Consider the following 21,326-nt stretch of genomic DNA (forward strand, 5'->3'; position numbering starts at 1 on the left):
TGAGTCACGTGAGTCCAAGCTCTGTAGGCAAGTAGGACTATGAATTGGCACATTAAGCAGGGATAAAGAGCCAAGAGGAAATTGCCTGATTTGTGGAAAAGGTGTTGGACTCAGATTCAGGAAACTTCAATCCTAAACCCACATCAGTCAACTTGCATGTGAGATGATTTTCAGAAAGTTGCCACATGTCAGTTTTACCTCATTCTGTTCCTGTTAATACTCTCCTTTAAGGATCCTGGGGTTATCAGCCAAAAGGACTGCAAGGGGCTTGGTGGGTTGAAGACTGTGCCAGGCACCGTGTCCCATGTATAGGACTAGCAGGTGGCATGCCAACTCTTTCACAGGCATTATCTCATTTCATCAACACAATAGCCCTGTGCAGTAGGAATTATTCTTCCAGTATTAAGGTTGAGGAGATCGGGGCTTATCAAAGTCGGATAACTTGCCCAAGATTCCTGAGCTAGTCAGTGAAAGTTCTGGGCTGTGTAGCCAGGATAATAGCCCTCAGGAGACCATGCTCTTAACCACTCCACTTTACCACCTCCAAGCAATTCCTTCCCTAGCCTCCTAATTCAACCCGATATTACACAGCTGCACTGAGCCAACATCACTCTGCAAGTGTAGCAATAGAACATGTAGATGGGGAAGCCACTGGTAGGACCATTAGCCTAGGAAGTGGGGATTAATGAGGTGGCCCTGTTACATCGAGTACAAATAGATTTAAAAAGAGACTGCCACTGTCCGTGGATCTAGGTGCCTTTCCTAATCACTCAAAATCTAAGCTATAGGTCAACCCTCTTGCTTCTAGTAACTTCGAGATGGAGCACTGCTTCACACCCTTGTGCCTGCTGGCTTGAGAGAGATGTTCCCAACGTGTGTGCTCCAAGCCTCAAGCCTCCCGTGAGGTGCAGGGATGGGGTGTGGCAGGTGAGCTCTGCATCTGTGCTGTAGGTGAACAGCCAGAAATTTCTGTTGCCAAGTTGCCCCCAGGCCCCCTCACCTCCCGAAGAGCAGAAACACCAGTCACCACATAGATCATCAAGCAGAAGATGGGCCCCATTGGAGCGGCAGTTAGCCAGGCTGCGTGGGGAAGGCTCATGTGAGCATGGGGCTGTCCTGATGTCCAGCGCACCCGTCAGTTTGCTAGGCCTGCCATAGACTGCCACCAGCTAGGTGCTTAAAGGACGGAAGTGTATCATGTCCATTCTGGGGGCTACGAGTCTGAGATCAGGTGTTGGTAGGGTTGGTTCCTTCTGAGGGCTGTGCAGGAGAATCTGCCCCATGCCCTCTCCTGGCTTCTGCCGGGGTTGCCAGCAATCCTTGGCATCCCTTGACTCCTGCTGCGTTACTTGATCTCTGCCTTCATCTTCGTGTGGCATCTTCCCTGGGTGCACATCAACGTCCTGATGTCTCTCCTCTTTGTAGGAATACCAGTCACGTTGATTATGGGCCCACCATAGGAGTAGGACTTCATCTTAACTCATTACATCAGCAATGACCCTATTTCTGAATAAGGTCACATCCTGAGGTCCTGGGGATTGGGGCTTCAACATACGAACTTTGGCAGGGAAACGGTTCAACCTATGACACTCTATTTCCCAGATATTGCATAGCACTCCCCAGGGAAGTTTAGAACACCCGCCATTTGGACACATGGTAACTGTCGCCTGATGTCAGGACTGCGGTATCTCTGTAGAGAGAGGACAGGCTTTGTGGAACGTCTGAACTGGGTCTTGATAGCTGATAGATTTCCATGAATGGAGACAAAAAGAGCTTCCCGGAAAAGGGGGAATAAGAAAAACACATGAGCCAAGAAGGACAAGAAGTGGCCTAGAGGGACATTGCTCAGATGTCCCCAGCTCCATTCCAGACAGCCAGGGTGGTTATCCACACACCCAGCCCAACCCCAAAGGCTTTCTGGGCTCGGCGTGCTTATACTTCCCTGGGTGTCAGACAGTCCTTCCCAACCTCAACAAAACCTTCGCACATCCTCCCTCTCACACCACTGACCTCTTTCACACACAGCCCGGTGGTCTGCACCTGCTCATCTCAGCAAGCGGAGCTCTAGGGCCCATCTCTCCAGCACACAGGCTCATGCAGCCCATTTCCATGCCAGTAAGCTGAGAGTTGTGTGAATTTTTGGCCACATTACCATTAAGCTCACCCATTCTTTCTTTAGCAAGATGTGATCTCACAAAAAAAGCTCTTGGAGTTTCCATTGCTGTACAAGGCAGCATTGGGAGCCCTCACAGTGGACAGCCAGACTGCCTCTCCTGGTGCCTGTCCCCCTTTACCCCAGGCAGGTATGTGCAGAGTACCTGGAACACTTCCCCTCCTGACTTCACACCTCCCTGGAGGGGTCAGTGCTCAGTCCTGATCTGGGGCCCCACCTGGCCTGGCTGTGCTCAATTTAAACAACTGGATTATCAGAGCTGTCAGAGACCAGCTTGGTGAGCCCTGCACCAGAGTCCCATGCCTGAGCTCGGGGGAAAATTTACAGTAGGCGAACACTGGCCCTAGGATGGGACTATAAATCAGGTCAGGTTGGTAGATCCCACCTCCTGAAAAACCCTGATGAAAGGGCCACGGTTCACATGTTCACATATGAAAGAGGAAGACACTGGGGTCCCTGAGTGGAAACAGCTGAATCCGGAGCCGGGATGGGGTGCCTGTGTCGCTCCCCTGACCCGGGTGCGGGGTCAGTGACCTGAGAACTGTAGAATCACCTGCCTCTCTCCTTGCGTGCCCCCCTCTTCCTCGGCGGACTGCCCTCTGCGATGCTCTTTCTGGGGCTGTCCTCCAGCCTCCCAAACCTTGAGCCACCCCCCCCTGGCCCCCCGCAGGGCACGAGGAGAAGTCTGAGAATGCGGTGGAAGCTGGAACCTGCTGTGCCACCTGCAAGGAGTTTCACCAGATGAAGCAGACGGTGCTGCAGCTGAAGCAGAAGGTACGTGCGGCCTCTGTCAGAGACAGTCACATAAAAGGAGGGGTTGACAGAGACGAAGAGGAAGGATGCTTAGAAACAATAAGAAAGTGAGTTGTCGCCCACAGTGTCCTCGAGCCTTCACTGAGGGTGGGGCCAGCTAGGTTTGAGGTTTGGCCCTGGACTTCACTTTGCCCACCCACCCGCAGAGCTGCCATCTAAAGGGCAACAAGATGACCAAGGCAGGAAAGGGATGGAGATTACCTAATTAAAACCTATTTAAAAAATAAATAAATAAATAAAAATAAAACCTATTAAAACAGGATGTGAGGCAAGGGGCGCATGGTGAAGCCATAGGGAGGAGGAGCTAGGACTATTGCAACTTTTGGTGAAATGAATGGCCAGACACAGGGTCCTGGGGCAGACTTACACAATGCTGTCTCATCTAACATTTTGAGCATGTTTTCCAATAGAGGACGTCCTGCCTATAAACTTCCATAAGCTGATGATAAACTTCTGTAGCAGCTTGATTTTTCACATTGGAAAGCAGCCTTTTGGGTACCTCGTGTCTACAAGAATGAGGACTGACTGACCCACTTTATAAAAGGCTCCCACACATGCCTCAGAGAATATCAGATTTCTAGTAACATTGTTGTGCTGTGAGTAATGGCCCCGTGATGGATCTAGCGACCTGGTTTCTTGAAACTATCCTGGGCCTAGATCGATGGTACTTACTATACCTGAGTTCAGTCAATTTGGCAGTTTGTCAGCAATTCAGAAATTGTTCTTATGCTGATAAAACATAAACGTACTGCTTTGTTTGCTTAACTGCTTCTACCCGAGGCTCTTTGCACATCAAAGAGGATATATTGTCTGCTTGACTTTGTTATTCTAAAGGCCAAAGGGTAAGCACAGGACAATATTGCTTTTCCATGTTCAACAAACATTCAAGCAGCCCTTAATGAGAACCACAGCTACCAGGCAAAACAAGCAGATGGATTGGCGGAGAATGGCCTCGCTGGTCTTTCATGTGTTGTTGGCAAAGATCTATAGATGTATCCTGTAATCACGATCCTAAGAAGTCTGTGATCCAAAAAGGGGAACGGATGGAACACTTTGTAAGTGTAGCAGCGTGAACACAGAGATAAACACGTCCCACACACGTCCTCAGGTTAAAGTTGCATTGATACTCACATTTACTGAGCAAATCCAAAAAGGGTTCATGGAAGAAGTAAGTTTGCATTTCATAGGCCAGAGGATTAAGGTTTAGGGGAGGCAGTTGCTCAATATCTCAAGACCTAAAACTACTCTCTGCTTCCTCTCTTGGAGAGTTAAAAATCCAGGAGCTATACGGAAGCTTTTTCCATCCTGGATGATCATTAAAATAGTGCTACTAAACCTCACAAGTTGTTCAGAAATGCAGCTATTAAATCAGTATCTGGCTTTCCCTTAGCCTCCCTGGCTTTCACAGAATGTAGATTCTGAATCTACATTCTGTGAAAGAAATATTGAAAGAGTTGAAAATTTTGTTTGTATCATAATACTCGTCACCTTTAAAGACCTTGCTGTAGAGCTACATACAATCCAGTTGCAAGTACTTCTTAATACTCCAGTGACTGGTGCAGTAACTCTCATGCACTCAGCACTTTAATAGCTCTCATGAGGTTAACTCTCACATACTTAATACTCCAGAAGCTCGTGTGCAGTAACTCTCATGTGGTTGGTTGGACTGGAAATGGTCCACCTCGTACTGAATCCTACAAATGCATTGTGGCAAGGCTGAGCAAATGCTGGCATTCAGAGAACATTATGAAGAGCAACTCGTTTTTAAAGGCACCTGTTAGAATGTGTTGTATTCTGTAGTTTATGAAGCAGTCTTATATTTAGGATCTCATTTCATTACTACCATGACCCTGTAAGAAAGACACAGAGGTCCTCAGAGAAGTAAAGTCACTGCCTAAGAGAAGGCTGGACTTCTGCTCCTGCCAGGTAGCAGAATTGTCCATTAGATTTTAACTTCATGTCATTATTACAGATGCCATCTGTTCTTCCAGAAAGAATATAGGAGATCTATCCAAATAAACTTTGGCCAAGAAGTAGGTACTGAGTGTCCTGGGCCCTAGCCAACCCCACAGTAGAAAAGAGTATGCAAACATGCTGAATTGCCCTGAGTATAGTCCCCAAAACCCCAACAGCGGGGGAACTCTACAGGGTAAGTGACCTGAGTTCTTTGGTGGGTAAATTGTAAGGAAAGGAAAGAAGAGGAACAGCAACTTGCAGATTAAGAGATCTATCATTTTTGTAAAAGAACAAGACTAAACCATAGTGTGTAGGCATGCATAGTCGGGTTATTTCTAAATTATCTTTAAAATATAGGAAGTGATTAAAATCAGGATAGTGGTTATTTTTGGGGGGAAGGATGAGACTATGATTGGGTCAGAGCACATGAAGGGTGACTTCTGGTGAACGGCTAAGTTCCATTTTTTTACTTCAGTTTCGTTAAAAAGGTACTTGCCTTATCCTCATTTGCTAGGATGTACATTTGTGGGGTTTCCGGGTTCTGTGCTTTTATCTCCCAATAAAAAGTTTTTTAAAATTGTATGCAGACCCCAGAGCTTCCAGCTCCATAATTTCTTCTTTGATTTAGGGGATTGGTGGGGGGGAGGGGGGTACTGACTTGGCTAAAAAAAAAAAAAAAAAAAAAAAAACAGAGAGATTTGGGAATAGGTAAAATATTTAACTCTAGATAGCATGCCAGGCTTGTCAGCACTGAGGGAAAGTCTGAGACAAGGAGCCAGTTTTCTGAAAGCTCCTCATGTTCCTGCTGCATGGACTATTTGATTTGAGATGGGCACTGCTGCAGAATATGAATGATGACTCAGGGTTTGTTGAGCACTACTATGCCTTATGATGGACTGGGAGATAAGGGAGGTTGACAGACTGAGGAATCAAGTCCTGCCTTCATCAACTGTCTTATCTGGATAATCAAGCCAGTAGTGTGAGTCAGTGCCAGCTGCCACGTGGAAGGGGACAGAGAGAGCCTCTGAAGTTAGAGGTCAGTGCAATTTCAGAGGAGTGCGTGCATTTGCAGCCCGATGTCTGTGTTTGCACATTCTAGCACTGCCTTTAGTACCAGGCACATAAATGGCTTCACGATCGTTTGTGATTTCCCCTGCTACCTTGCTCTAGTTGCTCTGCAAAAGGGGCCTTCTCAGGATGTTGGGAAGACTAGTCCATTCTAAAGTGACTGTAGATGCTTTGCTGAGGATCACTGGTAATATTGAAAGGCAACTTGGTGTAGTGGTTAGGAGCACAGATTCCAGAACCATATAGGCTAAGTTTAAATCCTAGCCCCACTACAAGTTGGATGTATGCCCCTAGGGAAGCGACTTAATGTCTCTGTGCCTCCCTCCTATTGAAAGGGGATGACAATACTTTTTCTGTTTTCATGAAGATCAAATGAACTAACATTTATAAAGGACTTAAAACAGTATTCGATACTTAGAGCTTTGAATGTTTACCAAATAACATTTTTTTTAAAGATTTGAGAGAGCACACCAGTGAACATGGGGGAGGGGCAGAGGGAGAGGATTTCAAGCAGAGCATGGGGGCATGGGCAGACAAAGAGAATCTTAAGCAGACTCCCCCTGAGTGCAGAGCCTGATGTGGAGCTCAATCTCTCAACCCTGAGATCATGACCTGAGCCCAAACCAAGAGTCGGAGGCTTAACTGACTGAGCCACCCAGGTGCCCCTAAATAACATTAATTATATGTCCGTACAAAGTGCTTTACAGGCAGCATCTACCTGATTTGTACCAACAACTCTATGAGGTAGATACTTTATTAGGAAAGCTCATATATAAAGATAATGATATTCAGGCAGCCCCAGTGGCGCAGCAGTTTGGCGCCGCCTGCAGCCCAGGGTGTGATCCTGGAGACCAGGGATCAAGTCCCACGTCGGGCTCCCTGCATGGAGCCTGCTTCTCCTCTGCCTGTGTCTCTGCCTGTCGCTCTCACTCTGTGTCTCTCATGAATAAATCTTAAAAAAAAAAAAAGATAATAATATTCATGATTCTATCAGTTGGAATCTAGGAGAAATGTAGACCCTTCCTATATTACTATGACCTTCACAAATACCTGCATCCCCCAAGCCCATCCTCTGCTGTATTTTATGCAGCAAGTCAAGACAGGGACCATGGCGACCTGCCTCCAAAACAGTAGGACCTTTACTTTCCACTCATCCTGCTGATGTGTAGAGGAACTGAAGGGAGCCAGGTTGTAATTACCCAGCATTAAGTCATCCAGGAAACAGAGGTTGACATTTACTGGATCACCTGACAGCTTTTCTAAGGGAGTAAAGAGAGCTGAACATGCAGGTCTCATCTTCCAGGCTTGATCTCTCAGATCCAAAGATGGCTGTCTGGCATCAGAGCATTCTAAGGCTAGGGATGAGCTTTGCCATGTGCCTTCTCCTGGCCTCTGTTGCTCTGTGGATACAGGGTTTCCAAGCAGGGCCCCCTCCAAGAGGATGTGGGGACAAGTAGAACATGTTCCAAAAAATCTCAGAGAGACTTGGTTTTTACTGAACTCCAGGATCCAGCCTAAGTCTTCTGGAGGGGGTAGCTGTGCCCCTCAGAAATGTGCCTTTCCCCACCTGACTTGGCACTTTTCAAATTAGCTTCTTGAAAGAAAGAGACTGCAACTACCATTTATTGAGCCACTTAGTATGTCCCAGGTCCTGTCCTGGGCACCTAACCTACAGGATCCAGTAGCAAACAGTGACCGTCATGGAAAAATATGTCCGCAATGACAGTCCTACCTTCAAAAGGTGGAGGCTAACTTCCAGTCTCTGAGTGTGAGCTGTACGTAGACTCACCTCCAGTAACTAGAAAATGATGGAAGTGATGGTGTGTAACCCTCACTATGGTGGTTACACACCGTAACACAAACCATATCTATGGTTTCCCATTAAATCTCCACAACTGTAAAGGTGGCTGGTGATGTTCCCTTTTATTGGTGAGGAAGTAGAGATTCATAATATTCAGCTCACCCATAAGATTCACACAGCGTCCCTGACCTCAAGGAATGTGAAGGTTATTTGTCTGGGTGGCGCCTCCAGCTTCCCCTAGAGTGAGCTACCTGCAACCCAGGAGGGAAAGTGAAGAGGAAGCCATGGTGCCTTTTATGCCCTCATCACAGAAGTTACACACCATCACTTCCATCATTTTCTAGTTACTGGAGGTGAGTCTCTAAGTACAGCTCACACTCAGAGGGTGGAAGTTAGCCTCCACCTTTTGAAGGTAGGACTGTCATTGCGGACATATTTTTCCATGACGGTCACTGTTTGCTACTGGATCCCCAACAGCTGAGTGTCTAGATGAACCATAAGCCAAATTCTTGGTCCTGGCTCCCAAGGCTGAGGGGCGTCTAAGAGCAAGGACCATGTGTTGAGCACCATTGTCACCTTAGAACCAAGCACAGGGCCTGGCACAGGGTAAGTACTAAATAAAGTAATTAACACATTGAAAGTCTTAAACAAACAGAACCTATCCATTATGGTAATAATGAATAATGATGATGTCTGGGCTATCTGGAGGCTATCCAGGTTTGTCCACTAACCAGCCAAGTGATCTCATACAAGTGATTTTCACTGGAAGGCCTCTGGATTTGGAAGGGGATTTCTACAGCTCCTTTGAGTTCTAACAGGCTCAGATGGAGGGGAAGTGACCACAAAAAGAATTTGCAGGCTCTGCAGACACACAGATGCGAACAAATCTCCCTGGCACTGGAGTCATCCCTTCCTGACCGTGGATCCCTTTCTCTTTACAGATTGCCCTGCTCCCCAACAGTGCTGCCGACCTAGGCAAGTACATCACTGGCAACAAGGTGCTGGCCTCAAACGCCTACCTTCCAGGACCCCCTGGGCTGCCTGGTGGCCAAGGCCCTCCTGGTGAGTGGGGAGGAGGGCAGAGGATGGTGACAGAGCCACCAGCCAAAGCCTGCCGGGAGCTCACATGAGCGTGGGCTGGACCAAATTCAGCCTCCGTGGGTGAGGGCAGCCACAGGAATCCAGGGGGCTCCCACACCTATGTTATGAGAAGCCTGGGGGAATTGGGTCCCCAAGCCTAAAAAGCCCTCATAACCAGGAGAAATCTGGAAGAAGGAGGTCATTGTCCTGGGCATGGGTAAGATTTTTAACATTTTAAGTTACTGAGAAACAAAATGAAGACTTATTTTTAATGGTAACATACAAAAATAGAACTGGGTGAGGAACCCCCAGGGCACGTCAGCCAGCTGTAACCACTTATGGCCAGCCTTGTTTCTGCTTATTCCTCAATCTTATTTCCTCCTTCCCCTATTATTTGTGAACACACTCACATCTGTATTTCTTTATATATTTTTCTTTGTTAAGTCAGCGTTATTGAGATACAATTAAATATAGTGAAACGTACCCCCTTTAAATCACATTTCAACAAGTTCTGACGAATATATACATCCTATATCAAGCCCATTCTAACCACTGCCATATATCTACATCAAGATATAGAATAGTTGCATTACCCCAGAAAGTTCCCTGTGCCCCTTTGCAATGTACTTCTCTGCTTCTAACTGTAGAGAACCACTGACCTGCTTTCTAACTACTTTTATCTGTTCTAGAACTTCAGAGCAATGGAATCTCATCATAGGTTTTCTTTTTGTCTGGCTTTTTGTATTCAACATATTATTTTAGAGATTTCACCCTCATCCCTTGAAGAAAATCCCAAATGTCCTATTGTTCCATCAGGAAATACACAATGAGAACTTTAAAAAATAGTTACATGATATTTTCTATTTTATTATGAGTCCCTCTCCATAGATTGATCAACGGACTCTTATCCACATCAGTAAAGGAAATGATATTAGTGTGAGCAGATGATTCTAGAACATGGAGTATCTTATCCCTGATTATCATTGCTAAGTGGTGTACTAGGTGTTCTGAATGACACCTTCTAAAATTTTTTAAAAGATTTCTTTATTTATTCATGAGAGACACAGAGACAGAGAAAGAGGCAGAGACACAGGCAGAGGGAGAAGCAGGCTCCGTGCAGGGAGCCCGATGTGGGACTTGATCCCAGGACTCCAGGATCACGCCCTGGGCCAAAGGCGGTGCTAAACCACGGAGCTACCCAGGGATCCCCCTCGCCTTCTAATGAGAAAGAGAAGACACAAAGAGTAAAAGCCAATAGAATAAGACGGTATCTGTATGCCCCTAAGTAAGTACACAGGTGCTTCCTGCTGTGAGAGCTTACAGAAGGGAGAGACCACTGGCCGACAGTGATCCCAGGACTGGGGTTTGATGTGACTTGGAAGAGTGGTAGGGTTTGTTCAAGCAGGAAGAATATGGGCGGATTTTAGGTTGGAAGTTCAACAAGAACAAAGTCTCTAAATTCTTTCCAGACTAGTTATTTGTTTTCTTTTTCACTTATATCTTAATCTCCTGGTTTCTACCAAACATAGGTGCCCTGGGTCTCAGTCTATACAGGGAACAAGAACTGGTCCAGGACCTTAGTTGATCCTCTTGTTCGTTTCCTGGGCCTTGGTGGAGTTTTCTCCAGATGCCTCCCACAGGCAGCCTCTTGCTGCTTCTAAATAGATGTAGATCTCCTTACAAATTGATTCCCAACACAGAGTTCCCCACCCTTTTCTAAGAGTATGTTCTTGCTCTGCTTCCCTGGATTAAGTTCATCTGCAGGCCAGTCTACAAATCTCTCCCAACAGGGACAAATGAAGTAGAAACAAGGGTACCATTGGCTGTCTTTCTTCTTAATGAATGACTTGCTAGCTTTCCTTTCCAATTCTGCCATCTGGTTTCTAACATAGTTTGAGCTGTCCAGGGTCCTTGATGGAGCAGAAAATAAGAGGACTAACTTTGGCAACAGACTGTGCCCTTACTTTGTCTTCCAATCCTTTCTTTCTCTCTCCTAAATTCCAGCATCAGTTTATCATGTCCTCCATTGAGATTTTTTTGGGCAGCTAGAGAGATAACTAGATTTATCCATAACCAAAGTCCAGTCCCAGGGCTTATTCCAAGACTGGTGTGCCAACACTGAAAACTACACTGGGTTGGAATCCTTTAGCTTTGCTGGTGACAAGGTGGCTGCTGCTCCCTGGCGCCTACTGTTATGGATAAGCTGATTCGATTTGCATATCAAAACCCCACATTCTAAGGACACTTGACATACAATGATCCTGAAGTTCATTGATTGTGTAAATTAAGACAAAATGTTCTCTCTGGCCTGTCCTTGTGCTACTGGAGGGGAAGGATTTAATTATAGGAGGAATCTGATCCCCTTTCCCAGGTAAACTCTTTCAGGATGTGCCTGGAACCAGCGTTGAGAGTAAGGATGTAAAACATGTTTTCATTAGAACATTGACTGTCTTTAACTTTGGTTTAATTTTTCTGTGAGCTATAAAAGATTTCCCCAAATATGAAAAATCAGAAATATTTGTTTCCTTGATTGGACTTTTCTGTTTTCTGACGCCTGAAAATTACTCTGTTCTGTCACTAGTAGGAGCTAGATAGTATTACTGTATGCATTTGAAATAGGCATCGCTGGCAAATAATTCTAGCACAGCAATCAGCCCACTGTCTTCAGTGTGCTCACTTGATGTGTAACATTTTCTGAAGAGCATGTATGTATCTGGGATTCTGCGAGTGTGCAGACGATTAGGACGTGGCCCATGCCCTCACGAAGTTGACAGTTGAAAACAGGTCAAAACTCATGTCGTTACATATGCAAAAGAATGAAGTTGGACCCTTCTCTCACACCATATACAAAAATTAAAATGGATTAAAGATCTAAATGTAAGATCTGAGACTATAGAATTCCTAGAAGAAAACATAGGAGAAAAGCTTCATGATGCTGGATTTGGCAAAGATTTCTTAGGTATGACATCAACACACAGATGACAAAAGTAAAAATAGACAAAGGGGACTACATCAGACTTAAAAACTGTACATCCAAGGGTACAATCAGCAGAGTGAAAGGCAGTCCCTGGAAGGGGGAAAAATATTTGCAAGTCATTTATCTGATAAGGAGTTAATATCCAGAATAGGAGAAAAAAACACTACAACTCAGCAATAAAAAAAATCAACTCAAAATAAAATTAGACAAAGGACTTGAATAGACATTTCTCTGAAGATGATATACAAATGGCCAAGAAGCACATGAAAAGATGCTCAACATCACTCCTCATAGAGCAATGCAAACCTAGCTATAAGGTATCACTCTGCATCCATTAGGACAGCCACTATCAAGAAAAGAAGAGAGGGGATCCCTGGGTGGTGCAGCGGTTTAGCGCCTGCCTTTGGCCCAGGGCGCGATCCTGGAGACCCGGGATCGAATCCCACGTCGGGCTCCGGTGCATGGAGCCTGCTTCTCCCTCTGCCTGTGTCTCTGCCTCTCTCTCTCTCTCCCTCCCTCTCTGTCGATCATGAATAAATAAATAAAAATATTAAAAAAAAAAAAAAAGAAAAGAAGAGAATAAGTGTTGGTGGGAATTGTGGAGAAAAGAGGCCCCTTGCACCATGTTGGCGGGAATGCAAACTGGTGCAGCCACTATGGAAAACAGTATGGAGTATTTTTTCTAAAAAAAAATTAAAAGTGGAACTAATATGATCCAGCAATCCACATGTGGGCATAGTATCCAAAAGAATCAAAAGCAAGAGAACAAAGAGATGTTTGCATACCTGTATATGTGGCAACACTACTCACAATCGCCAAGCTGCCCGTGTCCATCAGTGGATGAATGGACAAACAAAATGTGCTATATACAGCAGTGGAATATTATGCAGCCTTAAAAAGAAGGAAATCTTGTTGTGTGCTATAACATGGAAGAACTTGGGGGACATCATGCTAAGTGAAATAAACCGGTCACAAAAAAAGACAAATGCCATATGATTCTACTAATAGGAGGTATCCAAAGCAGTCATGTTCATAGAGACCAGAAGTAGAGTGGTAGTTGCCAGTGGCTGGGGAAGGGGAAATGAGGAACTGTTGTTTAGTAGGTACAGAGTTTTAGCTTTGCAAGATGAAAAAGTCCTAAAGATCTATTGCACAGGGTGAATGTACTTACTAAACAGTACATCTTAAAGTTGTCAAAATGGTAACTTTTATATTATGTGTAATTTACTACAATAATAAAATATTCTCCTAATGCTCACCTCCTTCCCCCTCATCCCCCTGCCCCAGCTGACATTCCAGACCTAATGTAGAAGCCAACATCCTGAAGTCTGCACCAAGGGGCTGCCCCACAGCTTAGCACCTATGCTCCCCAGGAGCCGGCGAGGCATTCCCTCACCGTGAGCCAGACACTACCCCCCGCCACAAGCCCAGCCCAAGCCAGAGTGACTATTTACAGTTCTCCATGTCTGTAGTTAAAGGTAGATGAGCCCTGTAGGCCTTCCCCATCAGCTTCCATAGTAAATATGGCACAATCTGGCACACATACCTTATCAAGCAGGCACAAGAGCAGTCCTATAGCTTGGTCTTAAGCTCAGGAGACTCCCAGTGCTCTGTCACTTTAGGCTTCGGAGAAGAAATAAAAAAACAAAACCCACAATGTCTATAGGGCCCAGGCAGGTGGCTCAGATGAATGAAGACTCGGGGTGTAAGCAGTGGAGAGTAAGCTAATCCATCGTGCCAATGGGAAGATAGTGGCTTTAGTTCTTCCTGTTTTCAAACAGATGCCATTGTCCAGATTTCTGTATGAAATCTCCCCAATTTTTAAGCGTTAGGATATTCAGAGGACAATGGTATCCATAAACGACTGCAGAAACCCGTATGGAGTTTATGTGGTGTGTATATGGATATGGTCATACACATCTGTATTTGATATATAGCTAATGTATATATCTGTATCTATTATATACACACATTATTTGTATAGTATGCTGTTAATTCTCTTACAGAGAAGAGGATTGAGATATTTTTGGAGAAATGTGGTCTACAATGATTATATAAGGATGGAGAATTCTGATCATGTTAAGTTTTAAAATGCTTATAGGGCATCTTAATAGAGATGTCAGAAGGCAAAGGGCAGACTGCAAAGAGAAAGGCTGCAAAGGGCTCCCAGACTCTCTGGTCAGCCAGAGCCTTCATCCTCCTCATGAGATACAGAGCTAATGAGGTGTTTTTTTATTACAGGCTCACCAGGACCAAAGGGGAGCCCGGGTTTCCCCGGAATGCCAGGCCCTCCTGGACAGCCCGGCCCCCGGGGCTCAATGGGACCCATGGGACCATCTCCCGATCTGTCTCACATTAAGCAAGGCCGGAGGGGCCCCGTGGTCAGTATTTTGTCAGAGATCCACTTACCGTTGTTGAGGAAAGCCTCTTCTTGTCCCATGCCTTTTCCTTCTTTTGAGCTAGATCCCTTTATCTTATAGGGTCCGCCAGGTGCACCAGGAAGAGATGGCTCTAAGGTAAGTCTTAGAGTGGTCCTTACAGCCCAAGTATTACTAATTGCAGCCAACTTGGCAGGCATCACATAAAGCTCAAGCACTGTTTACTACCCCCATTTTGTGTGTTGCAAAATTGAGACACTTTTTTCCCCCAAGCAGGAAAGAAAAGCTAAGATGCAAATAACCATAATTACAAAAACAACCATCAAAACCACTTCTAGGAATGAACACCCCCATAAATTTTAAACAAGCCTCCATGCAGCAGTGTTCTCCTGCAGGGCTATGGTGTGTGTCCCCACTCCTTTAACATGTTTGCATCAAGACCAGGAAAAGCTCCATGTTCAGCAAGTGGATAGTTTCACTTCAAGAGCTGCCCACTACTCACCTCTCAAATAAGTCAGCGTGCATTACTTTCAAAAGTTTGTACATTATTGCACACGTTGCCTGGAAATACAAGCATTCCTTTTGTCAGATCTGGACTGAAAATACGTGGCCCTGGGGGACATCGGAATAAGAGACACTTGACCCAAGTGGTTCTGTTCAGATAAATGGTCCCTTGAGTCCAGCTTCAAGCTTGTATTTGTTTCTGATAGAAAATACTTGTTTGTGCAGGGCAATGGTGATGCTGGGGGTCTAAATAGAGAGTGGTAGTGGCATCCTACGTGGTCCACAAAGCTAATCCGACCTTTCTGCTTGCAGGGAGAGAGAGGGGCACCTGGACCCAGAGGGTCGCCAGTAAGTAGCACTATCTGCCCCGCTCCCCCGCTCCCTCAGGGGAATGTCCTCAGGGATGTAGCTCTGATGAGCCTATAAGTGGGTCTTACCAGCAACAGCCAGCCCCTTCTATCCATCACTCATCCTGCCCAAGTCGAATTCCATGGTTAGGAAAATCATGGAGGACTTTAAGAACTGGTTGGGATTTATTTTTAAAATTTGTTTTCTGGGTTTTTGGTTGGTTGTCCCCCCCGCCCCCATGCTAATCTTTACATGGAAGATCTTCTGTTAGGATTAAACAAAAACAAAAACCAGTAGACCATGAGTCTATTTGAGCATTTATGTTGCTGTAGGCCTTTTATATATGTTAACTCATTTAAATGTTCACTTATGAAACCCTATGATGTTGGCGCTATTATCTCCATTCTACAGATAGGGAGATGGAAACCCAAAAAATTGAGTGACTTGCCCAAGACCAGCTAGTAAGCGACAGAGCTGAGATTCAAACCCAACAGAATCCCAACCTCTTAACCACTACTCTGCACCTCCATAAGTCTCTCCCCCATTTTCTTCAGGAGAGTAATGTAGGAGGGTTCTTCTCATATTCTTTCATTCTACCAGATTTGATGTAGCTGAGAATTAGGAGGGAGGAGAGATGATGTGTCACCTAGCTCATAGAGAAGATGAAGGAATTAGAAGACAATCTTAAGAACACCACCCCCCTCCCCACCCTGGCTACTATAGTAGGTGTTACGTTTACTCCACTTAGGATGCAGGGTTATCAACTAAATAGTTGCCATCAAGCCAGGGGGAGTAGCAAATCATGGTGCCCATAGAAGCCATGGCTTTGCACAGCACTAAGTCTGTGGTCTTCTGGCTTTGACTCCTCTCATGTGCACAGGGACCCCCTGGTTCTTTCGACTTCCTGCTACTTATGCTGGCTGACATCCGCAATGACATCGCTGAGCTGCAGGAGAAAGTATTTGGGCACCGGACACACTCTTCAGCAGAGGAGTTCCCTTTACCTCAGAAGTTTTCCAACTATCCAGAAACCATGGACTTCGGCTCTGGAGACGAGTACCCGAAAAGAACGGAGACAAGGGACTTGGGACCCACCAGAGACTTTTATCCTTAGCACATCCCATCATCCGTCACGCCAGAGGAGAGGAAAAGGAGTGTTTTCACCTGCAGTTAAATCATATACAGGAAAAAAAAAAAAAACCCCACTGGAGACCCAGAAAAGATACATCTTTCATCTCTTTACTCTTTTCCTGCCTTCTCCCTCCTGCTCTTCTTCCAAATACTGTTCTCAGAGTCGCCTGCAAGAGACCTGAGGGAGTCAGTCACTAATTTACACGCTTCCCTCCAAGAGACAGTTAGGGGGGCAGAGGGCTGAGGGATCCTACATTCGAAGTCTCCTTTTACTTCTTATTTAGGAATTTCTGGATTTCTGAGTTAAGTGGCCCTCATGGGGTCTTAAAGGTCCAAAAGGGAAAAGTGGCAAGGTGAGCTCTGAGAAGAGGTGAGGTTACTTATTTAAAAAAAAAAAAAAAGTATGTGTCCAAACTAGACTACTACTCAGTATCAAAATTAGGCTCTTTAATTAAAAGGGGGAAAACAACCATGTATATCTGACCTTGGCAGATATTTTTTTTCCTTGTCAATCTAATGTATTTTAAATAGTCTATCCTCCTGTCCAACCTTGTTTACCAATTTTGATTAAAGGAAGGAGGGAAATGAGGAGGAGCAGGGATTAGGGAAGAGGGAGAAAAATTATAGTCCTCTATTTACTCTCCTGTAAAGTTGCCACATTCTACATTCAAATATGACTATTATGGGTTTGGGCCATGCGGTTCTGCAAGTTTCCTATTCAGAGAAGAATGTTACTCTAGCTGTAGGACTAAATCCTCTTCTCAGAGCAAACGAATGAAATGCCCAGATCCCCTCTAGAATGATGGGCTCCTGGTTTGCCAGGATGGTTTAAAGCTACTTGATCCCATGAGTGGGCTCACTCGGTAAATCACCAATGGTTAAATAAGAGTGGTGGACACATAGGGAGATGCGCTGAATGGCCTGGATCTGCCTGGGTGCCCAGGAGGTGCCATTAGGCCATGATCCTGGTTAGATCAACGTGCACTGGAGGCTGGAAGGAGGCAGTCGGGGAGGGAGAAGCAGAGCCCAGGGCAGGTTCCCGAAGGACTCTGTAGAGCCAAGTCAATCTGCTCTCCTTGGGAATTGGAAGCCCTCGTCTGGGGCCAGCAGAGCTTGCCAACACAGAGAGTATGCACCACTGGAAGTTCTCTTGGAGGCAGACGGAAATAACAATTTTTCTTGGTTGCCAGAAATTTCCTTCCCACTATTCCCATTTTTCCCCAGTTTTCCATCATTCAGTCCAAGTTTTCGTTCTCACAGGCCTTCTCCTGGATCCTCCTTCCTCAGCAGAGGTGGGAAACAGCCGGGAGAGGCTTGTATTCTCAAACTTCTGTTGAGTCTGTGGTCGCCCATACACCTCTGGGTCCCAGAGGGAAGCATATTCCAGAAAAGACTTCCTCTGGTTCTGTAGAAACAGGACCAAGAGTAACCCCCAAAGAAATGAGCAAGAGCATCCACTCTTTTGGAATATTGTTGAGGAATCTCTTGGTTTTGATGGGGATTGCACAGTTTTCCTTGAATCCACATTGGCATCTGCCACCCAGAAAGGCAGCCACCTGTTCGGCAGCCCTCCCCTCTGTCTTGAGCCTCACGGATGATCATTGTCACACTCATGCTTGCTCATGGTGGGGTTCCTCTTCCTCACCCTGCGGTTTCTCCCCATATTTCTGGGACATGTGTGTTTACTTCTCTTTTTCCATTTTGCCCGTCATTTAACTCTCCTCCTGGGAAAGCTTGTTGAGGAGAGCCACTGTGGGTGAGCGTGTGCCACCTTTCAATCTTCTTTCTCTAGAACCAGAGGAAGGACTTCTGTTTGTGAGTCTCCCATGACAACAGCCTGCCGTCCCTTATTGCCATCAAGGTAGAAGCATAGCCAGTCAGCCACTGGCTGGGTTTTTCGCAGACCCTTTGCTCCACTGTTTCTTCCTCTTGCAAAATCCCCAGGGCCAGTCTGCCAGAAAGTCACAGGAACGAGCAAACGCATTCTCAGCGTTCCTTTTTTAGCATTTTCCCTCCACCTTCTGTCTCTCCAGAGTCCAGTCTTCACCGCAAAAGCCCTACCAACCTCGGGTTCACTGAGAGCTGAGCTAAGCAGCTGTTGATTCCCATCTGGAATGCATTTAACATTGCCTGTTTGCAGAACACAATATTTAAAGGGTGTGGATGGATAAGTGCTAAAGAAAATTATTTACAGGCCTTAGGAGAAATAATTAGGTCCATCTTTGATTTTTTTTTTAATGAGGATTTGTGTTTAGAAATACAAACTTCTTTATTGTCACATGCTCATAAAATGCAACCGAACTGCATGTTTGACCAGAGACTAGAATAATATATTTTAAAAGGAACTGAAGGAAGTAATATCTGGGATTCATGAGCCTATTCTATATGCTATTCTCCAGCAAAATACATAATAACCTGTATTATATACTTTCCATCTGCTAAATCAGGTCAGTTTATAATTGTTCATCCCGAGATTCTCAAACCTTGGACTGCTACCCAGGAACAAGTAGGTACCCTGTAAGCCCAGATTATACTTTTCGAAGATAAGGCAAAATCACTGTTAATCCTCATGTATCTTTTAGTGACAGGACGTCAAAGCTCACTGTCTAAACAGTGCTTCTCAGAACCTAATGGGGAATAAAATTTGCCACAGCTTTGCTAAGCTGCACCATGTTTTATGGGGAGAAAAAAGATTTTGCACATCTCCTCAGCCCTTTAGCAGAAATATCGGCTTTCATTTTTTTTGCACCCTGATAAATAGAATCTAAAATAAGACCTCATAATTGCTCTTTTTTTTAGAAAGCTGTGGGAATAAAAAATATGCTATTGAAAATAGTGCAAGGAGGGCATCCGTTTTCGTTTAGGAAAATCCTCCTCCATCCCCATTTCCAGAAGGAGAAATTATAAGCTTTACTACACCAAAAAGTTTGGGGGGGTACAAAGGGAATGCTGTCTTCTTCGTCCTGTGTTCATTCCAACACCCGCCACCGAGTGAACTGACCGGCTGAAGTCATTTCTACTGTATAAACTCAGGTAGGCCCATAGCCTAACAGGTACACATAACAAATGGGCATTGGCACGGGGGCAGGGGTATTAACCCACCAAACACCAGGTGAAGGGCACCCTGGCTCTGATCATACTTCCCTCTCCAGGATTCACAACTACTCTTTGCCTTATGATGGCTTTCTCCAGGCAGGCAGGGGAAGATCATCGCCGTGACTAGGCACCAGGCATCTCCTTGCACCAAGAGCAAATTCCTTGTCATACTTTGGGCATCGCTGTCCCTCCCCCTCTCCCCCAAGGCCGGCCTGTCACAGAGAGACAGCAGCCTCATTGTGCAACCTTGACATCTTTCAGATAACCTTCCTGAAGAGGAAATTTATTCATAGGAATCCAGGCCAAACAACTAATAGAATAGAGCCATCTCAAGTTATTAATAATGAATTCAGGGAAAGAGATGAAGTTTTTCCTGGCACGGTCAGCATGTATATTTCCCAACAAATCAAAAAATAATTTTCCATTTGAAGCAAAAAAAAAAAAAAAAACATGACTGGAATTGTTAAAGCATAAAATCTTATACTTCACTGGTTCCTTAAAAAAAAAAATATGACGGCTTTAGGGAAGGCATAGACGAAAGAGCCTTTTACACATCCCCCAGAGACCCTCAGCATTCTTTATGAGATCCCGAAAGCATGTGCCCTAGAGGATTCTGTGTGTGTCACGACTGTTATTTTGCAGTGACTTGTCCTATACTTCAGTAGCTGGGTTCATTATTTATAACAGGTCCATATCACAGTTGAGCTAATATTCAAAACAGTTATGGATGTGATACTATGAAGTACTTTTGATGAGATTATATATGCTTAATAACAAAGTTATTTTTCTTATGTGGTTGTCCTGTGTTTTGTCCTGACTCTCGGTCTCTGTCTTTATGAGAGGAGTACAAGGAGATGGAGACATCTCTCCCAAGAGCTGGAACGCGCATTGCCGGTGGGCCACCTCCTGGGGTCTGAGTGTGGACAGAACATCTGAATCTGAGTCAAGGTCGAAAGGCCCATATGTCCAGCTGGGGAGGATGCTCTAGGGAACCACTACCCCCCACCAGGTGGGCTCTTCAAACCGGAACTCTCGGGGGATCATTGGAGAGGCCTGTGAGGGTCCTGCGCGCTGCTCCTGTTGTACTATGAGCAACTCACTTCTCAGTTGGTTCTGGGTTAGAATTCCACATAAGGCTGCCTTCAGAGGAGAAAAATAAAAGTTGACTACCCAAAAGAGAGGGGGTGAGGAGGAAGTCCCTTGAGTTGGTAGCCGAAGTCCCCTATGTGAAGACAAGAAAAAGCGAATTGTCATCAATTAGGCCATAGGGGAGGTGGAGTGGTGTAATCGAAAGGGAGGATACCTCTAAGGGACTTCCAGCGCTCACCAGCGGGGGGTGTCTTCAACATCCTGAGGTTGGCCTAGATTTCTACATCTCGTTTCCATTCAGCAAATATTTATCCGACGCTTGTTGTAAGCTACATCCTGTGCTCTGCGCTGCAGACACAACAAGGAACCAGAAAGTCCTAATCCCCGCCCTCCTGGGGATCTCTGGCGAAGCAGAGCGGGATCCTCCCAGGCAAATCAATTAATCACGAAAAGATGCAATTACAGACTGTGATTAGCCCTGGGAAGGACACGTGCTTCAAGAGCCAGCCACAGCTCAGGCCAGCAGGACCGCCGCGCTCCCCGGCCCGCCCTCCCAGAGTAGCACCCAGCACCCAGCGGCACCCATCCCACAGCCACTTTAGGTGCCCAGCCCACGCAGAGAAGGCTTCACGCATCCCGTGGGTGAAATAACTATTGGTGGAAATCTGTGAGATGGCTTCACATGTAATTTCTCCAGCCTTAGTTTGAAAAGCAGCTTGTGGGGCCACCCGGATGGGTCAGCGGCTGGGCTCCTGCCTTCGGCTCAGGTTGTGATCCCGGGGTCCTGGGATCGAGTCCCGCATCGGGCTCCCTGCATGGAGCCTGCTTCTCTCTCTGCCTATGTCTCTGCCTCTCTCTATGTGTCTCATGAACGAATGAACAAATAAAATCTTTAAAAAAAAAAAAAAAAAG

At 45.5% G+C, this 21,326-nt stretch overlaps 1 protein-coding gene across 3 annotated transcripts in view; it reads left to right on the top strand.

Annotated features, from left to right (window-relative positions):
- CCBE1 (collagen and calcium binding EGF domains 1) overlaps positions 1-20,116 on the top strand; it is a 226,646-nt gene extending 206,530 nt beyond the window's left edge. For all 3 annotated transcript variants that reach the window (XM_072821850.1, XM_072821858.1, XM_072821868.1), the window contains 6 exons: positions 2,844-2,947; positions 8,753-8,873; positions 14,110-14,249; positions 14,349-14,384; positions 15,063-15,098; positions 15,979-20,116. In XM_072821850.1, coding sequence (XP_072677951.1) covers positions 2,844-2,947; positions 8,753-8,873; positions 14,110-14,249; positions 14,349-14,384; positions 15,063-15,098; positions 15,979-16,212 — 671 coding nt within the window. In that variant the 3' untranslated portion in view covers positions 16,213-20,116. The remainder of the gene's footprint in view (positions 1-2,843; positions 2,948-8,752; positions 8,874-14,109; positions 14,250-14,348; positions 14,385-15,062; positions 15,099-15,978) is intronic.
- Positions 20,117-21,326: the final 1,210 nt, after the last annotated feature.

Source organism: Canis lupus, chromosome 1 (genome assembly GCF_048164855.1).
Source record: "Canis lupus baileyi chromosome 1, mCanLup2.hap1, whole genome shotgun sequence".
Classification (NCBI taxonomy): Eukaryota; Metazoa; Chordata; class Mammalia; order Carnivora; family Canidae; genus Canis; species Canis lupus.